Source organism: Ambystoma mexicanum, chromosome 9 (genome assembly GCF_040938575.1).
Source record: "Ambystoma mexicanum isolate Mex_15411 chromosome 9, UKY_AmexF1_1, whole genome shotgun sequence".
NCBI classification, from domain to species: Eukaryota; Metazoa; Chordata; class Amphibia; order Caudata; family Ambystomatidae; genus Ambystoma; species Ambystoma mexicanum.
In genome coordinates this window covers 172,669,471-172,686,447 of record NC_090931.1, presented here as the reverse complement: position 1 = coordinate 172,686,447, position 16,977 = coordinate 172,669,471, and the positions used below count along the sequence as shown (strand labels likewise).

The 16,977-nt window shown below is 46.0% G+C and overlaps 1 protein-coding gene across 1 annotated transcript in view; it reads left to right on the top strand.

Moving 5' to 3' along the window:
- NLRX1 (NLR family member X1) overlaps positions 1 to 16,416 on the top strand; it is a 74,731-nt gene extending 58,315 nt beyond the window's left edge. The window contains exons 7-9 of the mRNA XM_069614375.1: positions 1,941 to 2,027; positions 2,998 to 3,249; positions 14,315 to 16,416. Of these exons, the coding sequence (XP_069470476.1) occupies positions 1,941 to 2,027; positions 2,998 to 3,249; positions 14,315 to 14,633 (658 nt within the window). The 3' untranslated portion in view covers positions 14,634 to 16,416. The remainder of the gene's footprint in view (positions 1 to 1,940; positions 2,028 to 2,997; positions 3,250 to 14,314) is intronic.
- The last annotated feature ends 561 nt before the right edge of the window (positions 16,417 to 16,977 follow it).

The following is a 16,977-nucleotide window of genomic DNA, read 5'->3' as shown; positions in this document are numbered from 1 at the left end:
TACTGGGGTGAGGGGAACATAGGAAGCAAGGAAAGGGTGAGAACACGAAGTAGATGGTGGGAGATCAGTGTGACGAGGGGAATGCAGCCGGAGAGGTGAGGGAGAATATCAGAGTGACGGGGAGACTACAGATCATAATTGGGTTCAGTTGCAATGATTGCAAAGCCTCAAATAAAATCCATTCAAGTATACAAAAAAGATTAGCCCAATCCTGCACACAAATCGGCAAGTGTGCGTACATGCAAGCAAAGTCTCAGATGACCTCTTTCTCATATGAATGCACGATATCCCTCCAAAGAGCAAGCGCTTGATTAATGACTGTAAACCAATCTAAGAATGTCTTCTACAATGTTCATTCATGTTGTAGACCCTTGAAAAAACGTTGTCCCCCAACTATTGACTAAGTTGAAGCTGACATCTGTTTGTTGGTCTGGGATTGACGTTGACACCAACTATAACTCCAAATGTATTTGTCCTTCCAGTGTTTGCCTTCCCAGCTTCAAAGCTTGCGTTTATCAATGAGCCTTGCGTTTAGCGTTTATCCAACTTGCGCCATGTGGGTTTAGCTGTCTGCCCTCGTGACAAGGCCTTGTTTCTGTCTTTGGGCAAATATGCTGATCTCCGTCATCTAATGGAATGACCTCCATGGAGGATGACAAATCTCACCTCTCACCTCTGACTCATCACGCGATCATCTGAACACTGGAAATGCAGTGAGAGGGGAATAGGGTGGATAACTTGGAATAGGGTGGTGGGTGATGCATGTCGTGAGGGACATCTAGGAAGGCAGGAAAGGGGACCACTAGATGGGGAGAGGTTGGGTCAAGGCGAATCACAGAGCCAGGGCACAGGGAAATCGGCTAAAGGGGGGGGGGGAAGGGGTGGGGATATGTAAGAGGTGAAGAAAGAAATATTTGTAGGTGAAGGGGTAGAGAAGTAGATTAATAGATGAAGGTGAAATGCACTTTGTGAATGGAAGGAGGCGATCCCAGAGTCAAGGGAAGCTATCGGTAGAGCAGAGACATTGCAGGGTTGAGTAAGTAGCGGGGGGATTATCACAGGGATTAGGGGAATACAGCATAGATAATATGGGTTGGACACTGGGATAATGGAGGAAATGTGAGTGGTAAAAAGGATATGAGTGAGTTGATTAGAGCCAAATATGTCATGCAGCGGGGCTTCTCCACTGAAGCGGAACCTGCAGCCCTACGGGACTATTTCATTCAAATGCATATAAATTACGGGAGTTGCAATGTGGTCAGCATACCCATCTTGCTGAGTTGCAGTGCTGTAATGTGCTTGTTTATTACAGCTGAGATAAAATGAAGTTCCGCTTACTGGGCACTCTTTCTGGTGAGCTGAGCGTTGTATTAAGTAGAGGGCCAGGAATTTGGGAGCAATGCTTGTTATGGACGCCTTGTCGGACTTGCCGACAAGAATTACCATCAACAATTCGTCAGTCTCCTACAGAACTGACATCTTTTGCCTGTAGGACTCGGCCTTAAAAAGAATCTTTTTCCAATGCCTCAAAGGTCACAGGTGCCCGCCTAGGTGGACACAAAGGGACCAGTATGTTCCCTGAAAATAAATTCCCTTTTGGAAACGAACACAACTTCTATATTGCCGAAAAAATATTGGTCACTCTTCTCTGCACATGTATGCCTAAAAGAAAACCACCTTATTTGGATTGGTAAAAAGGCAAACAAAAAAAGTCTCTTGAGGTATGAGGATGTCGCAGCTTCTAGCTCTTTGAATTCCCATAAGGCTTTGCACAGCGTGTTCTGAATGTCTGCATCCAATGTGTAAGGCAGTAGGGTCATTCTTACTCTTAGTAGATAGTGCTGTTCTTGTAACGCCCTGCGTTAGATCCTAGAGTAGGCAGCATAACCCACCTGCATGTATGCCACTGTATGGACTCTGACGACAGCCTCTGCTCTTAGTTTGCAGATGAACAGCCTTGGACCTGCAGCTTGCAGAGATATCCGGGACATGCTGCTGGACAAGAATTGTGCTGTGAAGACGCTGCGGTGAGCGTGAAACCTCAAACATTTCCTCTTTTCTAAAACCCCTATGTACCGCTTTGCTCTCCTTCTCCAGTCCCTCCTTGTCCGCCTTCTGTCCTGTAGTTAACCTTTCCAAACCCCCACCACTTTTCTATTTTCATCCCTGCTCATCAGTAACACCCAGGATTATTCACTGTTGAGCCACATTTCTGCCCCGGCTTATAGCCAGACTGCCTGGTCCCAAGAGGATACACATACACCTATAACTCGAGTATGCCGTAATTCAGCCCATGGCATTTCTTTGTGGTGGCTGCATTTACCTCCATTAGCATCAAATCCTCACCCTCCAGAGTCTCTCTTCCAGTGTGCCTCCCCCTTCTCTCAACCTACCTCCTGTATGCTCCTGGCTCCCTTTGTGCAAGCCCGATCTGCCGATCTCCACTTTTTCCATCCTCCAACTCTCCTTTCCTTTACCACTTCCTTCTAGCGCTGTCTCTCCTTGTCCATTCCTCAAGACCAGGCTTGGGTAAAAACTTTGATTGGTGCTTTATGGCACTATAATTAAGATGCTGGGTTTCCAATGCAAAGGGCAAATACTGGCTGTATCCCTATGTCTACAGTGACAATCCACTTTATCCAGTCCTTTACTTTGCATCTCATTTACTACTTTTCCATTGTCCGTCTCCTCAAACTCACACCTAAATCCTGGCAGGTGCACAATTTGCCTGCTGAGGTCACGCCTTTGTGCTGGAAAACCACTACAATGGGGAGTGGAGCCGTATAAAAACACTATTAACATGTACAGCCCTCTCCGGCCTTCTGCTCCCCTTATGCTCCTTTTTCACCTCATTGAGCATTCCTTCTCCTGCTTTTCACTTCTTCTGCTCTTTTCCCTTCTTTCATGCTTCCTTTCTCCTCTTCCACGTATTGCTCACACTACTCTATAGATATGGGGAGTCACGTTCTCATCACCTGCCTTCAATACTCTTAACAGGCTATGTAACAACCCCATCACGGCAGAGGGTGTGGTGTTCCTGGGGGAGGCTCTTTCTGGGAACGAGTCCCTGACACACCTGTCACTGCTACACACGTCTTTGAGTGACCGGGGCGCAGAGATCCTCGTTGAGCACCTGGCGAAGAACACACACCTGCAAGAGCTGAACCTAGCCTATAACTCCATCACGGATAATGCTGCGCTGGCCCTTGTGGAGGTTGCCAAAAGACACCCGTCGATGCAGAAAGTGCAGTGAGTACACCAATGACTCTTCCGCTTCCCATGCCCCATTGGTACTGCTCCATTTGTCTTTTATCGCCACTGTCTGCACTTGTTGAGGACAAGTGCTCCCCTCTGGCACCAACCGGTGAATCTTCGTGCCCTTTCATTGCCATTGTCTAGTTTGCTACATTACTTGTCTGTGTCGCCAGTGCTCACCAGTACCCACAAGTATCATCTAATATCTACCAGTGACCCCCTTAGTGTACCAAAGGGATGTCTAGTGTATCTTAGTATTAGTTGTGCTGACCAGTCAGGGTGTGTATCCCCTACTACCTTCCAGTGTACTATGGTGCCAATGCCCACTATGGGTCCACTTGTGTTGTCATAACCTGCTATTGTCTGTTGAGGCTCATCAATACCACCCTGTCCCCAATATGCACCAAAATGCCATAGTGTCCTACAAAGCCCCACATTGTATAACCAGTGACCCTTAATTCCAACTAATGCCTCCATGCCCATTCATTATGTTCCCTTGGCCACCATTATTTCCCAGGGTTTGACAGTGCCCATCTATATTCTTCATTGCCCACAATCTCCCCATGGTCCATGTGCACATATGCCTGAATCCTCTGCATTTGTACCAGTGCCCTTTGTGCTCTACTGTTCCCACAGCCAGTGTCCGTCTGGACCACTGGTGTTCAAAGTGGGGGGCGTGGAAGAGCAGCACCATATCTTGGAAAGAAGAGGAGAAAAAAGCTGGTAAGAAAAGCTGCTGCTGGGTGGGATGCACTCTTGTACATGTCCCCTGTCGCACATGGTCTGTGACACGGGTCCAGGCCTGGGGTCAGTGGGCATGGCTGATCCAGGAAATGAACACCCTGAAAGAATGCTGCCACCAATAACCTGCAGTACTAGCGGAACCACTTTTCTAATCTACTACCTGTCCGACTATATTGGAAAGCCACCAGTCACGAAAGAACTTCTGAAGTCTCGAACACCAGCTGCAGAATGTTTAGTTGGTCGTTGAGTGCGATGAACATCACTCCTCATGCAAAGATCGCAGCATCCGCGTATAGGGACCCTTTTTGTTGGATTTTGAGCACAACTCCAATTAAAGCAGCAGAGGGTTTTCCACAGAAGTCAACCAGGCTACGTTTGCTTACTGTGATGAATTGCAGGATTCAGTCCCTTCTCCCCAGGCAGGAGCCTTTTCTTGTGAGGCTAGGGAAGTGAGCCTACTAACGTATTAATCATTCTAGTGGCGGTGGCAGGTCGGAACTCATGGGGAGAGACTCTGCCTGAGTGACAGGTGCTCCCGTTCCGTAGAGGAACTCCCTAAAATCCTTCCCTTTGACACCACAGGGACACCATCAAGCCAAACCACTGTGTGTTAATGCAAGATTCAAGATTACCCACCGAAGAACAATATATTGCAAATGCCGTGAAGAAGAATGATGATGAAAGAGTAATAATATTTACTCCCTGATCTGGAACCAAAAATACTGTGACAAAGAAGACTAAACCAAGAATGAGGAGTGTTCAACAAACAGAGGATGGACGACGCTCCTCCGCTGAGGAGGACCGGGGAGGACCAAACAGGAAATAAATAGAAAGAGAAGAAGGACTTCTGTGTGTGAGAGAGAGAGAGCGCACGAGATGGGGAGGAATAAAAATGAAGCCTGGGAGCTTCAAATCAGTTAAGTCGTGACTGAACCGGGAAACAAGAGATCTCCTCCGTTGGGAGGAAGGCAGAAGGTGTTGTCAGCCAGAAATCTCAGAAGTCCAAGGTCGACGAGCAGAGGGGAAGAAAGCCCCAAGAAACCGGCAAGAGCGGTGGCGTGACCCTGGAGGGGTGTACTGGTGAGTCTGATAACTACGCCGAGACCGTTGGAGCCTTGAAGCTGCAGAGAAGAAAGCAAAGTAGACGGAACGAGAAACCAAGCTGTCCTGACAACACAGTCCCCCGGCTCCTGCAAACAGGCACAGTGATGCCAACCTTTTGAAAAGCAAACTAACTGGGATGGCAGAAGACCAGGGACGGAACACAGCATTAAAGTATACTGTCAGCCTACTCGTCCCAGTAAGTGGGCCGAAGAGAAAAACCATTGTGAAGCCCATCCTACTTGTCTCAGTGAGATAAGAACTGAATAAGCGAATTATTATTGAGTTTACAATAAGAATAGACAGAAGGAAGACCCTGAATAAGAAGAGGGGGGGAATATGAGATCAATTGTCTTATGCACAAAGAGTTGAACTGTAGCAAGAGAGAGCATAAGAACCATTCAAAGAGGGAATTGGTCTCCCTACTGGAACAAGGAAGAGAAAGACTTTTAGAGATACTGAAGAGAGATTGTTTTCTAGGATTTCCTAAGCTAACCAGGCAGAGGAAGAAAGGCTTGCCAAGGGAACAATCACGGGAACGCAGGACTGTGAAGAGCCCCCTACAACAACTAAACCAATTACTTCACTGGATAGCCAAGCAATATCTCTAGATTGCATAGTAAGGCTGAAGAAGCTTATCCAGGAGAATGGAGTAATTCTCCTTGTCTTTTGTTGTTTCCCATTAGTGGTGCGGACAGAGTAGATTACAGTTGGACGCAGTACAGACTGTTTCTGTGTGGACTTTACAACAGACCACAAGCACATTAGTTATTTTGGGTAGGTAGGCAAACCCATGGATTAAGTATAGTTTAAATAAAGAACCTTGAAATGACAAAAACTGGTCTGTCACCTCCTTCTGACCTACCACTTTACACTGAGTGGTAAACCAACACTAAATTTAGTGCAGCACATAAACAAATTCTCCACTTTCAGAATAATGTAGCAAAAGGCGGAGAACAAATCCAAAATGTACTTGCTTGTACCAGCATTTATGCAGCATGATGTCTGTCACAGATTTGTATTTTGTTATAGTGGTGTGTCAAGAGTATGGCTTCCACCAGAAGCTGTTTAGCCCCTGATGTGGCAATTCATGCCAACCACATGCTATCTCTGATCTGGTTTAACACAGAGAGCGTTGCAGAGACAGAAATTTAAATACCTTACACGATTCACAGCAAATGCAGCTTTCTCTGGGTCTAATCTAGAGACGTGGGTATGGTTTAACACTCTGTCCGGCATGCAAAGAGAACAGCTGGAAACTGGCCTTCTCTTGCTACTCCCAAGCCTTCTGGAACAGCATCCTGTTAGCAATCAGGACTGCTCCAGCACTCCTACAGTTAAGGAGGGAACTCGAGACCCTGATTATTAATGAATTCCTAGGGGTCACTTAAGACCTGCTACTTCGAGGTATATACCACCACTATTGTATGGGTAGCCTTTAACCTCCCCTTCCACTACCTTTAGCCACACATGACTTGTACAGCTCTTTGCTGCTTCTTATTTAGTGGTGTTAGTAATCAAGCACATATATTCCAACAACAAGATGATTTTAGGAAAGTGTACAGAAAATGCAGCAAATACAGTATCCCTTTAACATACATTGGGTCATTACGAGTATGCAGGTCTGGAAAAGTTCTAAGTTTGCAGGTGGGGTTTCACTAATATACCTCCAGCCAAAAGCTGGAGGTAAATCAGGCCCCAACTAGCAAAAAACACAGTATTTCTGGCAATCTCCTCCATGGAGTCCTATGGGACTGAATGACCACTGTTGCTGGCACTTGGAATATCCCGGTAATATTGGGATATCAGGTGCTGGTAACGGTAGGTCTGTTTCCTGCCGGAATTACGACGGGGGAAACTCGTAAGGACCCCTACAGTCTGGGAGTTTGCTCCTGTGGAGCGAGACCTGCTGTGTGCATCAGAAAACGAACAATGTCTGTCAATGAGACACCAAGAAACAGCCACCTGCTAGAATGGGGGAAGAGAGCGTGAGGCCTGCACATTGCATGTAAACGGTACTAGCAAGAAAGAACATTTACTAGAAGTGAAGGGGATCGGTCAGCAGACCTGAGAATCCACAATGACCGTTCTGCCTGATTCTAAGATGGTGTCCAACATATTTAAAACCTTGTCACACTCACTAGTTTCTGACCATTAGTCAGCATTGAAAACCTGGAGATTCACAACAAATGAGAGAAGGGAAGGGTAGCATTTGAAAGTGGGCTGGAACCACAAAGCCCTGATCAAGCATGTAACCCATTGTCAGGGGGTGATGGACCACGAGTAACCACAGACCTTTTTGAAGTCATTGGATACCATATAAAAGGACAGCGAAAGAGACACGTTCTGAGTGATTTAGGACAGCCTTCCACAGAGCTTAATGTGGTGGCAGAAACTGTGAGAGGAGTGAAGAGTAGGTGACTTGGCCAGTTAGCTGAGCCCCTGAGGGAGATCAGGCAGCAAAGAGAACTCCATGCAAGGATCCTTCTCGGGGTCAGAACTCGGAAGCTGGCAAAGGCCAGAAGCCATTTAGGAGTGAGATTTATCTGTTGGGAACTATAACTTAGATCTTGGTTGGACTCGAGGGAGCAGGAGAGCTAAGAAAGAGCATCGGGAACCTGCTGGTGTGGGGCATACCAGGAAGTAAAAGAGCAGATCTGGGCCTGTAGTGGGCTCTGTCCCTGAAGGGTGATCCACGGCTGGTGGGTGATAACCCCAGTCTTAAATGCATCCAAGCAGGCATGGGGTTGGTGGAGAAATACCTGGCCGTAATAATTTTGGTTATTCCCTAAAGCCAGGGCAATAATAAGTGCTGGCCCATGCGTGTGCTGCTTCTACACATACAAAGCCCAGGAAAGTGACCCAAGAGGAGAGGACAACTCTTCCAATACCTGGAGCAACTAACCATGTCCATTAAGAAGGGTGATGGGGTGCTTTAAACACCCTGATTCTGAGTGAACAGGAGATCATCCACATTGAACGATAAACCTGGGCTTCTGTTGTTTCGAGTAGGTAATGGAACTTAGACTAGGACGCTAGGTCTTCTTAGTGTATAGACTCTTGCACTTAGTTTACTTAATCCTCCATCCTGACGCTGTTGGCCATAGATTTCTTTTTTTTGTGTTTAGGCGACTCCCTTCATAGACTGTTTGAGTTCTATCCAGCACCTGTCCCTGACCACCCAGTCCAAGGGGTGAGGTTAACCCGGAGGGGATACCTCAGGAGCCTTACTAGGGAAGGCCGAGCCAGGTCTTCAGAAATGAGAAGCTGTTCCTGAACGGTTTTATTTATTCTCCTTCTATTCAGTTTGCGTAGTTCAGCTAGTGGTCTATGGTCCCCCTCCCCTTTTTTCTTTTTTTAAATATTTATTTCTTTGTCGGTTAAGCTTGTTTCATGCCTTCCTTTAGGCATTTATCCACTCCTGCCTGTACTAAGAATTAAGCTGTAGAAGCCCACTTGCCAGGTGTGTGGAGTTCAGTTCATACTCCACTATGATATGTGCAAAGTGTGTTGGTGTTGCAGAGTTTGACATTGATGAGTGTTGATTATAACGGCATGGTGACGCATGAAAATAAAATGGATATTTCCGAAGCTGTCCATGCATAAATCAGGCGCACCTGATAAAATTGATCACTTTTTCATACATCCCTTAATACTGGAGTGCTTGAACGTGGCCCTTCTTACGGAGAGGACCTCAGTACAAAGCATGTACTTACTTACCAGACTTCTCGGCCTGCAAAGAATATATGTCTGATCAAACTGCCATTCTTGTTCACATGGCGATGAAGCAGCTGCTAATCCCCATCTGATTCCAGATGGCATGAGTGCACTAGTGTAGTTGTCTCAACATTAGTGAAACGTGGTGATTAGTTCCTCAACTTCATACCAGTCTGGTGGCTTTGACGAATCGAGGGAATTTGTCCCTTCTCCCCAAGGGGGAGCCCCCCCTTCATCCCCTCACCCCCTGTGAGGCTAGGGAGGTTAGCCCGCTCCACAACAACCTACCTATGGGTCGGGGCAAGTGGGACCTCACCGGGAGATACACCCCCCGCCCCCCACTCCCCTCTTGGGGGATGAGGACTCCCGTTCCTGTGAGGAACTCCCTTCCAGTAAGGCTAATGGCATATATGGGACTATAAAATCTTGTCAAACATAGACTGGGCTGAAGAAGATGCTGAAGGATGTTATTCTACACGAGAAAAAGAAAATATCTCTTTAATGAAAACTGACCAATCCACTGAAACGAGTGGATTAAGAGACACACACTTGTCATATAAGGAAGGGGAACAAGTATGACCAGAAAGGGAGCAGTACGTCTCCATGCAGAGGAAGTAGCATGCTAATGTAAGTCTGGGACGAGGCAGAGCCATTATGTTGCACAGAACCCGTGAAATCCAAACTTGTTGTTGGGCAAGTGAACAAATGCTGAATTGTCAAGAATACTGAAAAGCTGGAGAGAAGAAGAATCCGTGGTGGTGTGACCCTGGAGAGTCATGTGCAACAGCGCAGAGACCATCGGAGGCACGCTGCTGCAGATGACTTGGCTCCCTGGTGAGATACTGAATAGAAGAAGTGTGAGGACCGCAGGCGAGGAATGCAGAGAAAGTCTGCTTTGCAAGTATACCGAAGAACAGGAACTGCTGACAGACCCGTCACAGTCCCAGGGATGTTTCAGAAGAGGAGAGAAGGTAACTGGGGGCCGGGAAGGCACAGAAATAATAACTACGAAAGAAACACGGAACAAATGATTCATACCAGTACAAAAGAAGAGTTACTATTGTGAACTGTGATAAAATAAGTGAGATATCCATGACGCTCAGTGAAGGAGAATTGGATACAAAAGAAATACCATTGTCAAAGGTAAAGCGTGATGGTTTATGGACAAGTACAAGATTATTCCGTGGATTGTAGGAAAGTAGAAATACAGAACGGTTACTAAATGTGAACTTTGATCAAATAAAGCAGGAAAGAGTAACGTTCCCAGAGAGGGATATTTTGGAACTCCTTGTAATAACTTTGGACAGTAAACAGATTATTCTTTGGACATAGAGAAACCGATGATTGACGAGCACCTTAGTTATTCTTTAGGTGGGGAACACCCCATAGCCATAGGGATAGCTAGGCCGTTGTTACTATTATTTAATAAAATGTGCTTAAAATTTTCTTAAAGAGCCTGCGTCTGTCTTCTGACCTGTCACCCAGCCTTCTCGAACGCACCAGCCCTTAGCATTCCTGTGATCAGTATCATACCTCTTGTGCTGGACAGGGACGCAGATCTGGTTAATGGCTAAAGTTTAATTGCAGAGGTTTAATTACCCAGCCTATGTGGAAGAGATTCGGAGCACTGTATTGGGAGCCGGAACACAAACCGGGTTAGAAACCCAAAAGGGAATGTTGCTCAAAGTAGCAATAGTAAAAAAGAGTTGCAGGGAAAAACAACCCTCAGCCCTACTGTAGCAAATAATTGTAAGGCCCTATTCTGTCTGTTTGGTTACCTTCGGCTCTGCTGTGACTGAAGTGGCATCCGTGCAAGTAGAGTAAAGCATGTGATGTATCCTACTGAGTCATCACTGGTCCCCAGCCTGAAGTCTCTTCACATGTGGCCAGGGGGAGGCTGCCACTACCTGATCCTGACCCTGGGGGTGGCATTATGAGGGAGGATCGCATGGGAGGAGATGGCTGTCGTGTAGAAGTGGTGACTCCTTCACGAGAGACACAGTATTCGTCCTTTTGGAAGGATGAAGAGCCTATAATTCCCAAAAACCTGAGGCATGTTGCCAATATGCAAAACCCACTCATGTTAAAGCCCAGATGATAATATATGAGCAACCACCTAAACAGAATGAGCTTTCTACGTTGGAAATGTATGGCTCACATGTGGTACTCCCTGACTGCAATGATTTTGTCTTGGGTAAAAATCCTAAACTTAATGTTGTTGCACATGATGTTCATATGACATCTTCTGTTTCGTTTTACCATCAGTTGAAACATAATAACTTTGGGAAACCTAAAAACATTATGACTTCAATGGTCAGAATGCCTATGGTACTGGGACGAGGAAGAGACGGGAAGAATTAATGAGGATCAATATTGAGACCAAGCAAATGTGCATTCTAGTTCTTTCTATTCTAATCAGCTGAGCGGGACATTTAAATCGAAAACCCAGCCGGAGGTGAGGAGAGAAGAAAGCCGAGGTGGAGCAAGAAGCCCAGCCGAGAGGAAAAAGTGCTCCAAGTTAACGGATACCGCTCCGGCCGACCAGAGTACCCAAAGACCCGGTGGAGCCTTGCAAGATAACGGGAAGTGCTTCATGAGCAGCGGCAGCCGCAGGAGAGCTGTCAACGGTGCTGGTAGGCCGCAAAGGGTCCGACAGTGCACCAAGGTCTTGCCCGCCTCAGTATTGCACTGCAACACTGGGAAACAAAGCGCAGGTGCCGAAAGAAGCCGGTGAGTCAACCTAGAGACAGAGGTAGCCCCGGGGCGCTCTGCAAGGGACAATTGCAATTCAGAGACAATTGTGAATACCGACCTAGTAGAAAAGAAGGGCAAAAATGGTGCAGTTCTCCTCACATGGGATTTGAGTTTGGGGAAACCTGGAACCTGCATTGCCACCAGCCGAAAGACTTTAAAGAAGGGAGAGAACGGTAGAAAGGGTGCAATTTTCCTCACATGGGATATCAGTTTGGGCGAACCTGGAACCCACATTGCCAGAAGCAAATAATCAGGCAAACATTTTACAGTTCTCTTCATATGAGATGTTGGTGGGGAGAAACCTGAAACAAAAGTTGCCACGAGCAGGGAAACAATTGTTAGTTGTGTGAAGTAGAAACCATTTCTGGCAGGTGAGTAAACCAGGAAAAGAACGGTTGTTTTCAAGGAGAGATATTTGTTGTTTATAAAGGGTTGTAAATGAACTTGAAAGCCATTCCTGGCAGGGTAGTGAACCAGGAAAAGAGCAGTTGCATTCAAGGAGAAACTTTTTTTCTATACAGAGTACAGTGGATAAAAGATATTTACTTTATCAATACTTTATCCTTCTGACAAACTGTTACTTAACCACAGGCATTTGCTGTGCTGTCGTGACAAAAGGTTTTCTATTGAAAGGATGGTTGTGACATCAATTTTAAGTAATATTTATTTTTTACTTGGAATGAATATTTTGTGGAAGAAACGGGTGCTGTGATTTTGAACAAGTGCTTTCTGAAAGAGCCATTTTCTTTACCCATTTGAAAGAGGTGTTGAATGAAAGAGACATTTATCATTGAACTGAATAGAACAATGTTGAAACAGAATAACTTCTAAAGGCTTCCTGAATTGATTCAGGGGAAGGGAATTACAGTCTGTTAAAAGTATTGCTTTATGGGAAAATCTAAGTTTGAGCTTTTGCACATTTTGGTTAAACTGAAATAGACGTATTTACCTTATGTATTTTGATTGTGTGTATTATTGTGAGGGTCAGATACAATTGGACACAAGGTCATCTTTCTTTAGCTTTTAGTTTGCTAGATAGGAACATTCTGGTTAGGATATGGACAGACGGGTGTGTATGCCATTCCCTCTTAATTTTAATAAATATGTCAAAAGTTGAGAAAACTACAACTTTGTGTCCGTCTCTCATTACCGATCCCTCGCAGCAGTCTGCATGGATGTCACCTGCACAGTAGCATGTGATCGTCAGCACGTGGTCTAGAATGCAGGGTTTCAGGAACTACACATGTTCGCTGTTTCCTGAGAGTACCATTGTGGTTTTGTCTCTGCCGTTACTGCTGTGGTCTTCTGTTGCCCTGCTCCACTTCCTTATGATCACTGGCAAACATTCTACACAGTCGTCTATAGACAACTGCCACTCATTGATGTGACAAGTTGCCAGGGACAAACGCACTGACAATACGTCTACAGACCGCATCATGCAACTTTAGTGGTGTGGGGTTTATTCACCGGCTGTGAAAACTATGGTGGGAAGGTTTACAAGGAAAAACTATACAGGGTCTCCACCAAAGACAAACCTGACAGAACAAGAGCCTAGAGCACTGAGCATTAATCAGCTTTGATAAGAGTTTATAACGTGTAGAGAAAATACTTGAAAATGTGTACGTTTCTCCAGACTCTTCGTGTGAAGCTCCAATTAGAGGTAGTGTCAGCTGGCTCGTTGCCAATCGTGCTGTTTTATCTGGAAATTATTTCTTACTTTATTTTTATATTCATAATAAAAACCGTCAAACACACAAAGGAAAGCAGGTTCAGGACAGAGTCCAGAAAATTAGACCTATGGCAGTCTACAGCAGGGGGGGTCCCATTTCTCAAGTGGTGGATTGCGGCGCTTTACCTTATCCCATCAGGAGCTTAATTATGATATGATAGGTTATTTATAACGCGCTTAATACCCAGAGGTTTCTAAGCGCAGACCCGGGGATTGAACCTGTGGTGCTCCGTGTCGTCTTGCTTCCAAGACAAGCACGTTGCACCTGAGCGTGTGTGTGTGCGTGTGTGTGTGTGTGTGTGTGTGTGTGTGTGTGTGTGTGTGTGTGTGTGTGTGTGTGTGTGTGTGTGTGTGTGTGCATGCGTGCGTGCGTGCGTGCGTGCGCCCGCCCGCCCGCGGCCATGTCCTGCAGCCGTGGAGTGTGTGTAAGTGCCCTTTAAATGGCCAGGGCAACATGCAGTTGTAAATGCTGGCCTCGCCTAATTTCTCTCTCTAAGTAAGGTCTGTGGCCTGCTGTCATAGTTTAGCGAGTGCACACAATGTGTTGTCTGTAGAGAGCAGTGGCTGCCTGAGTGCAAGGGAGACCCTCTTAACCTTTCCACAACTCTCATACAGCAGCCACAGATTACCCCCCACCCCAGACTATGGTTACTCATTATGAGGCTCTGGACTACAACTCCCAGTATCATTTACCGCTGACCAAACTGCCTGGGGCTGATGGGTGTTCAAGTTTAAAACGTCTGTAGGGTGACATGACAGGCTATTAGATCAAGATAAATTTAATTTGGTACCATTCGAACACTGAGCTGATGGGTGACTATCCATTTCCTTCAGAAGGGTTCCAGTGCTATTAAGTCATCTGTGTACACAATTTAAGCAGTTTTGTTTAGCTGCCCACCATGGTTATTGTTGGTGGTTCTCTCATTGTGTTCAGCAATTGCCTCCTTGTTTTTGCACACAACCGTTGTGATGCTTTTTCCACCAAATTAATATATTTTCTTTATGCCCAAACAGTTTGTATTTCAACAATGTCAGCGAGGAGGGGAGGCAAGCACTTCACGAGCTGCGGAGGAGTAGAGACGGCGTGCAGGCTCTGGTGTCGCTGGCAGAGGGGACCGATGTGTCGCAATACTGGTCCCTCATCTTGAACGTGGTGACCAAGAACGTGAAGGGATGGGACCATGAGCGGCTAGAGCGGCATCTGCGGCTGCTGCTAGAGGACCTGCAGTGCAGCCGGCGCCAAACCTACAACCCGTGGAAGAAGATCAAATTTCTGCGCGTGGAAAACAAGGTACAGAAAGTCCTGCAGAAGATTCAGAAGGAGTCCATGTGAGCCAGATGGCAGGCTCCTCTGATGTTCATATGCATGGTGAAACTGTGCCTCTGGTACATCAATAAAGCAAAGGTCAAGATGGCAGCTATGGGAACACCACTGACCGAACAATGCGGGTATCCTGGAGAACTGGAAAGGGATTCTGCTGACAGTTTCTAGCGCTGTACTTCATGCCGGCACTGGCAGGGCACCCACGATGGGCTAGGCGCTTCTAGTGTGGACTAAACTGGGGAAACGGGTAGCTCCATAAAATTGCATTTAATGTACTCTGTGAGTGATCAGGATGTCTTGGACATCGATCTGGCGGCGCTCACTATAATTTCACAATTCCTTATCAAGATATCACTAGTACAGACAATGGGTTTGAACACACTCTTAGTAGCTACAACTGTTGAAATGGAGTTAGACAGCACTTGTATACTTGTATTATGATGTGATGCTGAGCAAGAGTGCTGCTGCCCTGGCTGGGCAGTACCGGTACAGACCGTGCTGTAGAACAGTAACTTTCTATACATCTGCTCTTGCTGTTACTGACTGCGTCCTTTCCGTCTAATATTAATGTACCAAGAGGTCACACAGAACCAAGTTCTCTCTCGGTGGGAAGTCATGCAGTACTAAGACATGGACACTTTTTGTTGGTGCTTAACTGGGTCCATCACAAGAACATTCTGAACATGGGCGTTGAATTTAACTGGGCCATGGTGGTACTGACATTGAGACTGTGATGTGCATACACATGATCTGTTCTAGTACGAGTACAATAGCAGGACCAGTGTGATGACTGTACTGACTGCAATGTAGGGAACCTAGTACAGATGACTTGCCCGGGGTCTTATGTCCTAGTAAATAAGTTGCCTACAGCGGACCTTGCTGAATTCTTGCACTGTAAGCATCTTTTCCCTTTGTTCTCAGTTCTGCTCTTCTGCCCCTCTTGCCTTAGTATTGTGCTTCAGCTTAAGTGCCTTAGACCATGTGTTATTTGATTGTATACCTGGCTGTCTCAAGTTGACATTGGATTCTTTCTCTTGCGCCATGGATTTGTATCCACCCCCCCCCCCCCCCAATGGTTTACTTTCACTACCTTTGGGTGCACTTACCTTGCTGTGGATTACACTTTCACTCTTCTCTGTTCTAGCATTTTCTCTTTCATTGTATCAAGTGTGGTCATCCCACCTCTGGGCCTGACGGTATTGGCATGCGTGCTTACTCCCTCCGCGAGCATGTCCTATGTCATCCTCTGCATTCCCCTTGATAGTTTTGTCACGTCGCTGTACAGTATAATTCAAAGACTGTACTATCTGAAAATGTCTTGGTACACTCATACTGCCTTAGCATACAATGATGCAGTGTTGGAATGTCTTGTGGCAGCCTTTGGCTCGTTAAACTGCAAACCCGGTAAACAGAGCTCACTTATTGTAACATGTGAGTGTCCCAGTGACCTAAAGATCACGCTATCTTCTGTGTGACCACATGTGAATAGGGACCTTGCTTGTACACTGGAATCCTAGTGAATGCCATGACATGAGCTGAGATTCAAAGCCATATCAGACTTTGTTTTATCCCTTTAGGGTGGACACAGGTAAACTGTACATACAGCCGTCGCCTAACAATGTACTTGATCCAGCCACATACCACCTTCTTATTTGTGCCTTGCAATTCTGAAATGCACTAGTCCTTGGGTCAAAAAGGGCACGTGGGGAGGAGGGGAAGGGGCCTAGGACACGCAATTAAGGGTTGTGCAATACTATATTGTGGCTAATTTAAATAAAAATCTGTTAAAGTGGCCGCAGTGTGGCTTTGTTTCTGAGACTGTCATTGTGTGTGAGGAAGAATGATTCCTAACTGGCCAGAGCAGAGGGCAAAACAGCCAATGGCATAAGGCAAAGACAAATGCTTTAATTTAATTGGACAGATCCGATTGAGTGAGGTTCACTTTATAAATGTACGGGGAGGAGCCAAAATGTAATTGAAATGGTAAGTTTGACAACGTTTCACTCATGATAGCCACCATCAACCCTATATCTTGTGCTACATAAAGGTGCATATGATGTTTCCTCAAAACATCTGGAAGGGCGGTATGTTACTTTTAAAGTAGTGAGCCTTGAATGTTCTGTGAGTGGAGATCTTTGACTGGGACCCTGCTAGGCTGAGGACAGGGGTGTCCCTTCTGTGTCAGCAGCCCATCCCCAGTGCATGCTTCTAAAGTGGGGGCTTTGTAAATGGCTTTTTTCAGGGTGGGTATCTTCTGTAGATGTATGCCATGAGGACCATGACAGCACACAATGAAAGTGTTTTGGAAATTAGAGCTTTGCTTGGACTTCTTTTGAGGGCAACGAAATAACAA